The sequence below is a fragment of the Polyodon spathula genome, chromosome 24, assembly GCF_017654505.1.
Source record: "Polyodon spathula isolate WHYD16114869_AA chromosome 24, ASM1765450v1, whole genome shotgun sequence".
Taxonomy (NCBI): domain Eukaryota; kingdom Metazoa; phylum Chordata; class Actinopteri; order Acipenseriformes; family Polyodontidae; genus Polyodon; species Polyodon spathula.
In genome coordinates, this window is record NC_054557.1 from 8,819,493 (window position 1) to 8,834,589 (window position 15,097).

The window sequence follows — 15,097 nt, forward strand, 5'->3', positions numbered from 1 at the left end:
TGGAAAAAAAAAACACAAAAAAGACAAGCCGTAAAGAAGTCTACATTCTGCTTCGGAGGAGTGTACATTTCTTTTTTAACCCAGATTAACATCAAGTAGAGATGGCATACCAACTTTACCGAAATACTACGCTTGGCAACAGCCTTCAGGAAAGTCTGGATGAGCTAATTCAGGTGATAAATACGCGATGTTTTCTTATGTGAATCTTTCCGCCTGGCGTGCACCAAAACAATCCGAAATGCTTGTTTAAAAAAAATAAACGAGTACGGTTTAAATGCTGCACATATACTGGTACTATATTGGGTTGCGATGTTCCTTAAGTTTCCAACGTGCAAACACAACGGTGCAGAAAGCAATTACCAAACTTCAACTGCTACTCCAGATTATTATTATTTTTTTTAAATCAAAAGTAATATTATTGTTTTAATTTCGAGCTCCGAGTGACGTTAACTGTAAGAAAGAGAAAGCTGTAGCCCCTACCTTATTCATCTTCAAGTTGTTTTTGTGTTTTATTATTATTATTATTATTATTATTATTATTATTATTATTATTATTATTATTTAAGTAAGGCTATTCTTGTTATATTGTCTAATATCTGCTTAGTGAGATTTTGGTTAATTTAAGTACTTACAGTACCCTGCTACTCATAACCGTACTGTTGCCTTTTATATTCTTCTTAAATAACTTGTAAGCAAAAACATTAGGTTTTTGTTGTTGTTGTTGTTGTTGTTGTTGTTAGGAATTATCACAAACATTTATATGATAAGTGACATAGTGGAAGCCTCATATGAACCCCATTACTGTATACCATGAATATCGCTATGCCGTGGGAGACATTTGTTTTTGTGGATTGTCTTTTTAAAATTGTTATTGTTGGAGTCCATTCCTTGTTATAAATGGTCAAGGCCTACCAATCCATTGGCGAATGAGGCACAGTGTAACACAGGTTATTGTATGCAAGCTAGCAAGTTCTGCATAATAAATAAGTAAGTATGTAAAACACAATCGTAAGATATGAAGACATTATTAAAATGCATTGTGCCAGTACATCTTCTGACCTTAGGACTTTCCTAGATTCAGTATTCAGTTAGAGGGCCATCACCAATGACTGAATTTTTGTCCACTGTAAAGATGATTTGTGCAATATTTTGCATCTATCTAGCCTTTTCTATTACTGTTTGTTGTAGATTAATATTCTATTATATATCCTCTTCAGTCAGTGCAACTTATATTAAAATATCTAAATGAAGAATTTTTTTTTTTTTTTTTTTTTTTTGTAGCTTTATTTCCCTGGATTTTTGTTTTGTTTTATTGTAATTAAATAAGAGTTTGTTTGGCTTCTAGTCCCAGCAGATCACTCCCCAGCTTGCTCTCCAGGTGCTTCTTCAGTTTGACAAAGCTATAAACACAGCACTGGCGCAGAGGGTCAGGAACAGAGTCAACTTCCGGGTGAGTGTCTGGCTTCCAAATAATGGCACACTGCAGCTTTGTGAGAATTAGGGGAACCGCTGTCTAGTATCTTTCTTAAATGGGTGAAAAAAAATGGACAACGATATTGTTGGTGTCCTGAAGAAAGTCATACAGCTTACATACGAATAATTGCTTACGTGGGGTGTTTAACAGCAATACAGTCTACAAACCTGCTTGAAAACACTGAACCAACGTGTAGATTAATCTGAAACAAGTCTGCTGGACAATTAAACACAGTGATACATTCCTGACAGAGGTACAGTATAAAGCAGCATTGGAAGTAAAACTCTAAAACAAGTGTAAAGACTTTCTTCAGCCCGGCTTGAATTCAAATAAAAAATGTTCAAGTATGTTGTATTCATCTAACCAGTGGTGCACAACTCTGGTCATGGAGGGCCGGTTTCCCTCATAGTTTTTGTTCAAACCATATCCTAAATTGGTTAATTGGACCAATTAAGCTTCTTATAAGGTCCAATAAAGTACTTTAGGGTGCAGTTGGAATAAAAACCTGCAGCAACACCGGCCCTCCAGGACCGAGTTGTGCACCATTATCTAAACCCGTTGCTTCTTGAAGCTAGATGCAGTCCCTACTGGACTAGAAGAGGGTAGCTTTTATTTATTGCTGAACCTTTTTCCAAACACTAGGGGGTGCCCAATGCAAAATTTTGAATTTGACACAACCTAAGGAATTTCAGGAACAGGATTGTCTGTTGTTGAAGCTGTTGTTTTTTTTTGTTTTTTAATTTTTATAGAAATAGAAACTGATCTATGGTTATTTCAGCAGCTCACCCAAAAGTTGTACATTGTGTGAGACTGATACTGTATAAATAAATGTGATGTGAATTTAGATTTCATTTAAAACAGTTTCTCCCCCCCCCCCCTCCCCCCTCAGGGTTCCCTCAATACCTATCGATTCTGTGACAATGTGTGGACTTTTGTGTTGAATGACGTTGAGTTCAGAGAGGTTACAGATCTAGTCAAAGTCGATAAAGTGAAGATCGTAGCTTGTGATGGAAAAAGTAAGTATATGCTTTGGAATGTATTTTGCATTTCTATGTGTGCATCTTTCAAAATTAAATACCTCATGTCTATTTAATTGATTGTGTTTGAACTGTATGCAACCTTTTCTGAGAGAACCCAGCTGCAGTTGTATTTGTACTTCTCCCAGCCTTTTTTTAAAACTTAACTTGTGTGTTAATAAAACGATCAGTGGCAAGCAGTCAGGCCCATGCTAAACCTCTCCATAGTAAACTAGATCTTTCCCTTGATCAACTGAAGAGTAACTTAGCAAGAGCCTTGAATCTGATTTATTGTAGTAACACTTAAGTGTCAGACAAGTAGAATCCCTTTTCAGAATTCAGGTCACAGCACTATGTTGCTATATGCACTAGCTAACAATACATGCAAGCTTGTGTACTTCTCGAAACACACAAATCAATAGCTATTATTATCGGTATCCAATCAGTGTCGGCCAATAAGGGTAGATAACCATCGGCTGTAGGTATCGGCCAAGAAAATCTTTAAATGCACCCCTACTATTAACTATTGTTTTTCACAGATACTGGTTCCAATACTACTGAATGAAATGAAGATGTGATTTGTGTGTAAAAAGATTCTGTTTGAAGAAGAGCCCAGGCTCATGAGGACACACTTACAGACAGGACTGTATTTATAATTTATTCCAGAGGTTTCTCTGTTGAGATGCCCTGTGAGTAATGGGACAGTGGGGAACAATGGAAATGCCAGTGCCAAGTGGGTCAGGCAGGGATTGCAAGATTTCATTGCCTTTTCTAATAAGAGATTTCAAATTCTTGGCTCATCTTTTTTTGTTTTAGTTTCTCAGTGTTCTTTATCAATAAAATTTCATTAATAAACTTTTATTTAAAACCATTCTCTTGTGAGTGTGTTGTGTAACAGCCAAATGCCATTTGGGTAAGCATTCCACTGCTCAACTGCAAATGTTTGGACAGAAAGGAATATAGTTATGAAAATTAAGTTATAAATTTAGACAAATATTTAGATTTCTACTTGCAAGGTGCTGAAAAAGTATATATGCAAGACTCCTCTAGCTTTTAGTACAAATGGTCACACTTGGGATGTACATTCATTAAATAAAGAGGAAGCAGCTTCAAATGTCATTTTAATTTATTAAAATGTTATTTTATGGTACTTAATCTTTTTGGTTTTTAATAAAACTATATTGAATTAAGCCTTTGGAGGTAAATGTTATCTAAAGCACCTCTTAGCTTCACAATAGATAACTGTCTTCGCAATTTTACTGCTTTTATAGGCCAGGTTTTACAGGTGAGGTGTGTACTTCAATTGTTACAACTGAATGTTATAATTATTTTGTTTACTGGTAATTGATTTCACGTAGAGTACTAAAACAAACAAGTGTTTAATCTGCACCCTCTTTACAACACTGAGAAATGAATGAACATTATTTATCAATATAAAATTGGAGTTTCAACAAATCTGACCCTTTTACAAAAGGTCTGTTGGGCTTTATCTAGTATCTTGTTCCCCAAAGGCTAAATCAAAGAAGAAAAAGTTTGCTGTGAACTAAAAGCATTTTTGTAACTTGAAATGAGTTGATAAGATACCACTTTCACAACCTCTCAATATTCTGATAGGATCTTGGTCCAGGGTGCTGAAATGTATTTAATGTTGCAATACTCTGTATAAATATGTAGTAAGATGTGGCACACCCTTGTGAATGAATCCTTCACATGAATGATTAATATATTTGTTTCTTGCATGCATCCTATTATTTATAAAAATGTAACAGTTTCCTATTTAATCCTACAGCAGAAAAGAAAACGCTCAGCTGTTGATTTGTAGATACAACAATAGTCATTTGCAAGTCATTTTTAAACTGTCAAAAAGCATTTATGTAAAGTACAGCTTTACTTTAACAATGTATTTAAGAACACAAATATATACCTTTCAACTATACTAGTAATACATTTCACATTTAATACAAGCCTACAACTTTAAACATACAAGAGTATAACAACGTTCTAGCCACTAATCTAGTTGGTAAAGGTAATACTTCATGCAAAAAATAAAGTTTTAGCAAGTGATTTTAACAATACAATAGTAGATATTGGTATAGAGACTATATACATAATATAAAAATAACAAATAAATACCTCCTTTAAAGTCCACATGATACAATTAAAAAAAAGTTAAATTCATGTATTACTACAACACATATAAAAAGATGTTTATTGCAATAAATAACCTTCCAGTGGGAATTTGAGAGTTCTTGTGTAGTTGGTATCTTCCTATGGTCATCAAATTTGTTGTCTAGAACCCTTCTCCGTAAATAGCCTTGTGTCTGAGATGCTCTTCAAGACACTGGATTGCAATATCATTGACTTCAGGGTCAAATTTATTGGCAAAGAGATGTTGTTGTCTGAGCATCCACTGAAGATCCCCAGAGCCGTAGACGCAAACTGATCTTCGATGAGTCCCAGTGCAGCGTGGATAGGGAGCCCCTTTACTGACATCTCCTTCCAAGTATGACCATTTCACTAGCCGGGCAATGGAGCTCATATCTGAAGTGTGGAATTTTTCATTTGGTGGGTTGGAGCCTGGTACCCCAGGCATTCTTTGGAGAGTGGCCCAGAGATGTTCGTCAGGGCTGTAGGTGTCCTTTTCCCATTCAATAAGTTTCTGTGCTTCAGGGTTTTCAAACAGGTACTCCACAAACTCCCTGGAGACAACAAAGTAAGCATTGCCTGAGAACATTGGGGAGCTAATAGGAGGTGGGCTCTTCTTTGTATCAGTCCTGCTTATGGAATCCGTGACCTCGTAATGGTACATCCAACGGGTTTTCTTATTCTCTGAGGTAGTTTCAGACTCTAAGCTGTTCTTGCCGTTCAGCACTTTGAGGGATCGGACTATCTCAGCATTGGTCTTGATAGGAAAGTCAGTCCCGCAGGTGTTCAGAAGATACCTCCATTGGACACCTGCTGCAAGAAGATCCTTCATACAGTTCAGATCAGCCTGCACTCGTGACCAAGAAGCATAGACCACTTTCTCCAGCTTACTGGCCACAAAGACATTCGGCAAGCAGGACACGATGGCTCTCACAGCCTTGATGAAGTTCTCTGGAGACTTCTGGTCTACATGGACACAGTATACATTCTGAGGATTGTAAATGGCCCTCAGAAGCCTTTCAAACATCTCAATTTTCTCATGCACAACAAGGGAGTAGGCGATTGGGAAGTCTTTTTCCTCCTGGCTGAGTGGGAAGGTAAAGAATCTTTTATTTTTTACAAAGGCAGGGCAATCCACAGTCATGTTCAAATAGTCATTCTCAGTTAAAGGCTTTTTCTTATTTGCAAGGGTCTGCTCAATGGCTTCCATGTCCCCTTTGATGATTCTGGAGCAGTTATTGAGGAAATCCTGATTCTTTCCACTGAGCAGATTAACTGATCTCTCTGCGATGTCAGTGGGCTTGCAGGACTGCCTCATAGATTGCAGCTGCAGGACTATGAATAAAACAACTATTACAAAAAAATAAGCTGTCTTCAGAAATGCACCAGAGACCACATTTGGACAAGAAGGTGCTGCACACCCAATTCTTCTCCTTTCTACCATAGCTACTAAAATGCAGATAGTGTCTTACCTTTTTTTGTTTAAAATAAATTGGAATATATATATATATATATATATATATATATATATATATATATATATATATATAATTTTTGTTAATTAATTACAGACGGATTAATAGCATTAGGTGCAATAAGAAAGGTCCGTGTCCAGTTGACTAAAAATTTGACTCCACGCTAGAAAAGAACGGGTATGGGTCTTATTTAAGTAAACGTTTGCCTTGTCATATAATTCATTTGCAAACAAAAAAGTATTACGTACACACACGCAGTTAAAGTATTTGCAAATAAACCCAGAGTTAAAATATTGGGAAATAATCTGTGGAGCTTTGATTAAGACAAAATATGCAAACATCGTATCATTAAGTTAGGAAATACATCCTACTAACCTTCCTACAACAGCACTTTATGTGCTTATCAAATACTGTATTCTATTGCTCACCAACACTATTTACAAAGTGGGATTTCCTTACTGTATCCTCGTGTCTTTGGTATGAATAGTCCACTGTTGAAACATTAGCTGAAACGTCTATTTGAATAAAAAAAAAAAAAAATCACAATCAAATACCTATCTTAATGTAATATTCAGTTGTTAAAGTAAACTTTTTAGTTTGATAAACTAAGTTTTGATTTTTATAGCAATACAACTTAATATTTATGAAGTTATGAATTACATTCACCAAACATCTAAGGCATTTGGCATGAAATATAACAAAATATAAACCATCAGATATCAGTAGCTAATTTTAAAATGTGATATCAACACCTAAGCTTAAAATGTGACTCCTTTTTTCAAAAAACAGAAGGTACATTTTTATGTTTCCCTTTAGTTTAAAATGTTTTAAAGAAAAATAAACTCCCCTATTGTTCATTATAGGACATAGCCATGTTAAGGACATTTCACTGTGTTAAATAGCAGCTGGCCACTGGCCCCTTTTCATATATGAACACATGATCTGGAAGCAGATGAGTTTTAAATCCTTTGTTGTAGTGACGTGCATTTGAGGAGATTTTTGGAATCGGTCTCGAAACTGGTGTTTTGATTCCGGTTCCAAAACTATTTAGAAAAACATGTCTGTATGTCAATGTGTGAGCAGAACATGCAGTCATGCTCTGGGGGACAGGCCTTGTCTCAGCTGCTGATTTTCATTAAATTCAATATTTGGGTGATAGGTGGCAAGGCATCTGTGGAGCATGTTAATTATTTATTATTATTCATTAGCAGCCTCATCTTTTTTTTTGGGGGGGGGGGGGGGTGGCCACAGCCACAGCCACTTCCTATCTGCGGCACTGGGATGCATGCAACTGTTTAGGTTTTTCCAGCCAGCCTTGTGCAGGTAGCATCCACCATCTCTAATTTGCACAGTAACAGTTTTATTAGAACAGTGAAAGCCATTGTGTGTTTTTATATGAACCTTGTTAATTGCAAATTTCACAAAGCTTACAATTAAAAAAAAAAAAGAAAAACTTTAACCACTTGGTATGTGCGAACAGGTCAGTGTATATGTTAGGATCCTAAACCGAAATACAACCCCATGGGCTTGCGGTTTCATTACATTTTTAAATTGCCGAAATCGTGTCATGTTCGGCTTGGGGTTGTCTTGCGAATGATCCCATCGAGGTTCAGAAAATTTACTTTACCTGAAGCAAATCTGAAGAAGCTCCAATCATCCCTTCACGTCAAACTGAGACTAGTTCGAATTAGCTGTCTGAGTTTTCATCCCTTTGTGTCAAAGTGAGACTGAATTATTCTCCAGGGAAATAAATATAATGATAATACAAAAAAAAAAAAAAAAAAAACATTAAAAACCTGTTAATGCATGTTCTGGCAGCAGAATAATCAGCTGATTTAGTGCAAGTAAAAATCCTAAAGTAATATATTTTCAATAAATGCAATTTTTCATTAATATGCTGCCCATTATTAGTTAAGAAGCAACACTAATTGTGAATCTGGGATTAAAACACATTTTGAGTTTAGTCTTGGCCTACTATTAACTTTGCATCATTTTGGAACCAGTTCAACAAGACTTTAAAAAAATTTGGCCAGCTGCCTAATCAGCCATTGTGTTTAAATTATTCTCAGCTGTATGTTAGTTATTATGCTGTATCAATGCGTTATGGCAAAATAAACATTGCATTCTTAGTTATTGATAGCAACCCATTACAGTTTTGATAAAAAAAGAATAGCAATGTATTTGCTGATATCAATAATTGTGCTTAAAGTAGCAAAATAATGATCAGAAATTGTATATATCAAGAAATAACCTGATAAGGGAGTGGTTATATTTTCTGATATCAGAAATGAGCCACGATACCCTAACCACCTAAGTTAGTTACTTATTTCCTTGTTCCTTATTTGCTATCCGGCTAACAGAATTGGAAAAGACTGTCATTTTGATTGCCCCACATATAGTGATATATATGCGCAAGCCATAACATGGATGTAGGGTCACCTCAAATCTCGCCCATTAAAAGCAAAATGACTAGGGTCAATATAAATGACTAGGGTCAGTCTTTTAAAAATAGTTGAGGGGTGGAGTAAAGAAGACAAGGGACAGAACTCACTGATCATGTTTCAACAGTGTTCTAAACAGCACTGTTTTGAATTTAATTTCTCATTAAATGCTCAATAAAATCCATTTAAAAAACGCCACTGTACTGTTTAAAAGGTAGCAACAGTTTGAAGGTACTGTGAAAGAGGTAGTGTTTCTAAAGCCCTAAACCAGCAAAATATAATAGAAAATAATAGAATGTGTGGATAAAATGGACAACAACAGACAACAACAATTTGGGTTAACTCTGCACCTGTGTTGCAGCTTGCTCATTAAAATATTTAGTATTTTTGCAAAGATACATAGATATTTAGTGAGCAAGTTAGGGTAAATGGGGAGGCAAATGGCGCACCCAAATGTGTTCTTTATTGGTTATATTTGGGGCATGGCATGTTAATTAAAACGTTACCACAAATGTATAGAGGACGTGATTACACTATGTAACACAATTTTTGTTCCTGGGTAGTAAGTGTTATTTCCTAATTGCTTATGCCTCAAAAGTATAGAAAATGGCTATTATTCCCCACAAACTGTAAATACAGTATAATCGTAAATCTCGAAAAACTATTCACTTCTAAATTTTTTGTAGTCATTTTTGTATTTAGTATAAATACATGTTAATTTGGATTCATATGTTGTTTTTTACTGACTTTATGTGAACGAAAAGACACACATTTGCCCATTTTCCCATTGGAAATAGTGATATTTTGAAATATCACTGTCCTGGTCACAAAAGTAAAGTTTGTGGGGAATAATAGCCATTTTCTGTGCTTTTGAAACATTTCCAATTAGGAAATTACACTTACTACCCAGGAACAAAAAATTGTTACACAGTGTTATCTATATCAGTAAATACCAAGATATTTACTGAGCAGGGTTTATGAGTGGAGTATGTGTGGCAATCAATGACTAACCCATGCATGGTTGATAATGGGTCATTAATGGGGTACTACAGCTTGCACATGAAATATTGTTGTATAAAGGTAGGGCAGAAATTAGTATTTTCCCTAAGACGGTAATATTTGGGATTCCGCAACACCAGTGATACAGCTTTCTTACTCGATATTTTAGTTTTACTTGAAAGAGGAAGTGATTGGCTTTTTTAAATGATACCAATATATTTAATGAGCAAGATATGTAGTGGGGTAAACAAAAAAACAAAAAAAAATCTGCTACTTTGTCAACTACACCGCAAATAGGGAAATGGGAACAAATAACCAACTTCCAGGTGGTTACACCCTAGCACTGTTCAAATATTTGTAATATAGTATTCATATATTGATAATACTGATAATGCAGGCTTTGAAGAATACATATTTAAGACGGTTGTTACATCACAAACTGATATTATAGGAGTTTCTTTGTAAATGTCTTTTATGTCCTGGTGTTCCTGCCACACTGAATGACGTTCATGGTCATAGTTTGTGACTGCCATGGTAATGACGGTATAAACACCAGATAAAACAGATCTCAGTCTCTTTATAAGGCAAGTGAAGGATCATCTTTGTTTTGTCTAGTAATGGGTGGATGAGTAGAGATTCTGGTTTTGTTTGATTCAGATCAATTTAAATGGGTGCTTGATGGAAAAATAATTTCAGGGTCACCAGACATCAGTATGTCATGGTCTCAGGGTCACACTATTTGTAAACTGGCATTATTGGTGGTTTTAAAGTTTCTTGATTTATGTTTAAATGTTATATTTACAAGGAAACATGATTATTTCAACCAACTTGCAGGACTTTAGAACACAAATTACTAGGGTGCAACTGTTTTTAAAGGCAATTCTCCACACAACTTCCTCTTTTACACTCAAGAACTCGAGTGTGGACGTCAGCGAGCTACCGACCTCTGCAGTACAAAGGCCAGGGGTCACAGACATACTGTGATCCTGCCATTATTTTTTTATCAGGCACTCATTTCAATTGATAGGAACCAAACAAAACCAGGTATCTGCTTTTGAGCTCCCTGGGCACCTGGCCAGCAGGGTCCGCTGCAGCACGATGAGGAGAAACAGTCCCTGCTGGTTTTGCCTCCCCAACCCACAGGAGCGTCAGCCAATGCAACAATCCCTTCAGAATCTCCAGTGAAGAACGGCAACTCCGCACAGCCAGGACGTGAACCTGTGCTGTATAACTCGCCATGCACTCCACGCAGCCACTCTGGGGTCCCCTTGTAAAAATTGGAACCCCAGTACAGCGTCACTTCATGTGAAACGGAATTGTCCGATGGTGATCAAATAAGCAATATAATAATCTTTATATCAATGAAAAAATTACTGCCCTGAGCTTACCAGAATGATTCACAGGCCCAAACCCATGTTTAAATGTTTTTGTCCTAGAATATTGATAATGAACCTCCCCTTTTTACAGTTCATATGAAATACTCAAATGTAGTAAAGCATACAGGAGAATGCTGAGTGTAGTAAAGCAAGGTAAGTGTCTAGTGCAAGCACTTATTAAACAGCTAAATGAATGGCATACCTGTTAATAAGTCTAGCCTCTATTTAAGAGGCTTTGGGGCTAATTTGTGGGTACTTGTTCCCTGTTTTACTCCTCTCAGGCTGCTTGCTTATGAAGTATCCCTGAATAGAGATTTCTCTTCAAATAAATGCACATAGTTTTAATGAAGAAACTATATGCTCACAAGTGTGTGGTACAAAATGTTATCCATATACTGTCAATTGGTGAGATATTTAAATGTACTCCCTGAAACAGGGTTCTGTAAATTTAACTGCTTCTGTACTGTTTTACTCAATGTGATGTTAGTCTTCACAAACATCTTCAGCAAGCCATCGGTGCTAATTCCCTCTCCTCCATTGGGGTCACTAGAATGATATTATGGTGCCCGAGGAGTCCGATTAAGGACCTATTTTCTTCACAGCGAAAGAACTATCAATTAACATATTGTTCTCAGCCCACCTACTTTATTCCACCTACACACACTTGCAGATTAGAGTGATGCAGGTTTTTGTTTCTTTGTAGTCTGCACTATTTGCATAGCTCCCCTTTTATCCACACCATGCATTTTCTTTACCTCTTTCAGAGGTGGAGTGTTACAAAGACAGGTCGCATAACCACATTTTGGTAACACAACCTCTAAAGTCGTCTTGTATACTTCTGTAATTGTAATACTGTAACAACAACAAAAAAATAAATAAATTATGCAAACAGTCCAAAAACCTTTTCTTCTCAGAGGATCCACAGAAGCCTGGCTACACAATGAAAAATGAGTAACGAAGCAGTCAATAGATCATTGAATTCTATTGTAGTGTAATATTGTGTGCGATTGTGGGACACTGCAGTTTTTTCTTTTTCTTTTTTATTTTATAATTTTGTTTTGTGTGTCCATTTATTATTTTACCCTCGATTTTCTACAATTTGGAATGCCCAATCACTTTTCTCCTCAGTGCAGCAATTCCCCACATGGCTCAGGAGATCCAAAGGTTCAGTGGCCATCCTCCAATCACACGGCCGAGCCAGCTTCTTTTTTCACCCAGGAACTTGAGAGCAGTTGTCAGGGAGCTACCGAGAGGACAAAGGCCAGCCATGCAGCTGTCTGCCTTGGAGCTTACTGGGCGCCTGGTCAGCAGGGCAGTGTAGCACGATGAGGAGAAACAGTCTCTGCCAACTGCAAGAACTCAATAGGATTGGTCATGTTGCAGGACATTCCTTAGATAGATATGTCCTGCTGTATTGGGACAGATGTGCAGCACGTCCCTGAGCTCTGTTCTTTGTTAATGGTGGAACAGGTTGTAACATTTGCAGCCAGCTGGCTCAAGTGCAGAACAATTAAGTAGTAGTAAATCTGAGAGATGAAAGATGAACTGACAGTGTTGGTAGTCTATCCTTTTAGATGCAGTGTACTAAACAAATCATTATCCAGTTATCAAATTACTTCATTCATGTATGGCTGTAGTAAAGTTACTTCCAAGCTTTTTGTGGAATGTCACACCAAGACGATAACTAGGGCCCTGATATGATGGCTATTACCCAAGTGTCTGCCGCTTGTTATTACTGGAAATAATTCTAGTCGTATATACATACATACATACATAAATATAACCACTGAGAAAATTCTAGAAACAATGTGAAATGATCCATTTAGGTCATTGCAATACATGTTGGGATACAGGGTTTTGGAGGGTACTGCACTGTATATTTACAAACATGATAAATGTAATCAAAGTATTTTCTACTACAGCAGTTCTGTAAAAAGGCCTTGCTATGCAAAATAAAAAGCCCTGGGAAATTAACATTGTGATCGTGTAAATTGCAACCCATTTTAGAGCCATGTTTATGAAGTCTAAGAAAGGTGTGAAGAAATGGAAAAGCTGTGATTAGTCGTGTTCCTTCCTTGCGTGAGATCATTGTTTTTTTCATTATACCTGGGGAATCCTTTCTCTTCAGCACCAGGGTGTGTTCAGAGACGAGCAAGGTTCAGGGGAACTGATAACACAGAGTTGTCATGCCATGAGTAGTTGAAAGGAAGAGGAAAAAAATGTGGCAGCCAAAGCCAGTGTTAATTAACCTCAGACATTAAAAAAATTATTTCACTGCTTTTCCAGAGACCTTAGCTGATCTGTTTTAGAAAGGGTGACAGTTTGCTTTCTACACCGCTTCGCTTTGATTTCCCTTGCTATGTCTCTGTGAGGGCAGAATTTGAATTTTCACACACAATTTTCATTAGTCGATATTGCAAAAAAAAAAAAAAATTCTATACATCACCTCATCGACAACACTACTTTAAATACTAGTGCTAAACTGCAAGTGAATCAATCTGATAACATTTTTGATGGGTGTTTGTTTTGTCTTAAGCGAGGTAGTCAGTGTAGGGTGGATATAGGTGGACAGTAACTAAGCATTGCCATGCTACCAGGCATAGCACATTCACCAGGCATTTCCTCAGTGTGCCGCAGACCTGTCTTTTAGTGTTGTATATTTAAATTTGGCTTTTTTGGAGGGGTCAAATAAAGGACCATTGGCATTGGTTAGGCCCATGGTCACATGGAACCAGTTGCCATGGACTTGTATTTATTTAATTTTTCTCCTGTTTTAGAAACCACATTTTTTTATAACGATCTATTTCTCCTAAGGACAATAACTTATTGATAATGCTCTTTAAACTAGGGGCTGGATATTAACATTTCAAGAGTTTTAGGAATACTATTACTATTACCCAACCTTCCTTGTGGTTTCAGCTTTACATACATTCTCATGACATCTGTTTGGACCAAGTTGGGCGGGCAAAGTTCGTGAAAGATTGTTGTCTTTTTTATCCAAAATATAAATCTGTTATTACGTCCTAATAAAACCAAGTTCTGCTTTAAAGGACTTCATAAAGCTTGGGTTGAGTTCAGACATTTCTAGTCAGGAAATGCCGATGACAGAAATGCAGCATGATGTTTATGCATGTCATCTGAATGAAACATCAAGAGCTTCTTTCTAGTCAAATATGAAAGTCTCCCATTCTAACCAACAAACGGTGCTGCCACTAATTACCGTTCTGCAGAATAAACAACTTCAAATGCATTTCATTTTTCTATCATGAAATGTTAACATTTAAACAAACTAGCTTGGCGCGGACTAATCACAAAGCAGACGGCAAATATTGAAGGAACACTTTAGATGATCAAACCAAAAAATAAACAGAGGATGGCCATCACTGTTGGCTGAACAAAATGTTCCTAGCTGACAGAAAGGTACCATGTGTTACACAAATATAAACCATCGACCTAGAAGGGGGAAAAAAAGAAATATAGTTCTCTCAAGCGCTAAGCAAACTCCTGTGGAATTTCATGTCTTTGGGTGGAATATTTCTGCACTACTTTGTGTGTATATATACAGACAAGAAAATCTTTTAAGGTCAAAGGTCTGAGATTATGCTGCTAGCCATCCAATGATAACACTGTGATTCCTTCGTACAGTCGAGGCTTCTTCTTGTACATAAGAGTGGGAGGCCTTTTTATATGGTGGCAGACACAACACATTCTTGGGCTTGGATTAGTTATTTACAAAGGGAACTGTCTTTCGATAGCTTTGCCAGTAAAACACCCTCCACTCTGGCAGCCTCACGCAAAGACCACACAGGTCCCAAAAAAGAGAGCTGGAATTCTCTTCAGGCAGCTGCTAGCCTGAGATCTTCTAACTTTGCAGATCTATGAGAAGACATTCCAGGAGCCAAATAGATTTATCTGTTTCAGTGCTGATCTGCTTCACATTAATTACAGAGCCTGGTAGCATAGTATTCAAAGCTGGGGGTGGGGTGCTTACTATTGATGAGTGCTAAACTACTGTCATTTTCAAGGCTACCTCATAGCAGTAAAATAAAATTAAAAGTGTTAACTGCACAAAATGCCATTTGTGGACATGGTACCATTGTGTGACTTGGGTCTATATTAGCTGGTCATATGTTTGTTTCTTTAATCCTTTCTTAGGGTAGCTGTCAGTAGT

General features: G+C 36.8%; 2 protein-coding genes across 2 annotated transcripts; one reads left to right on the plus strand and one right to left on the minus strand.

The window, feature by feature from the left end:
* Position 1: 1 nt before the first annotated feature.
* LOC121298950 (transcription initiation factor IIA subunit 2) lies at positions 2–3,361 on the plus strand. The gene is made up of 4 exons (XM_041226309.1): positions 2–173; positions 1,346–1,450; positions 2,364–2,490; positions 3,030–3,361. Exons 1-4 carry the CDS (start codon positions 102–104, stop codon positions 3,053–3,055), a joined length of 330 nt encoding a protein of 109 aa, XP_041082243.1. The 5' UTR covers positions 2–101; the 3' UTR covers positions 3,056–3,361.
* Positions 3,362–4,629: 1,268 nt separating this feature from the next.
* LOC121299315 (beta-1,3-galactosyl-O-glycosyl-glycoprotein beta-1,6-N-acetylglucosaminyltransferase 3-like) lies at positions 4,630–6,087 on the minus strand. Its single transcript, XM_041226998.1, has one exon. The coding sequence runs from the start codon at positions 6,077–6,079 to the stop codon at positions 4,781–4,783; it is 1,299 nt and encodes a 432-aa protein (XP_041082932.1). The 5' UTR covers positions 6,080–6,087; the 3' UTR covers positions 4,630–4,780.
* Positions 6,088–15,097: the final 9,010 nt, after the last annotated feature.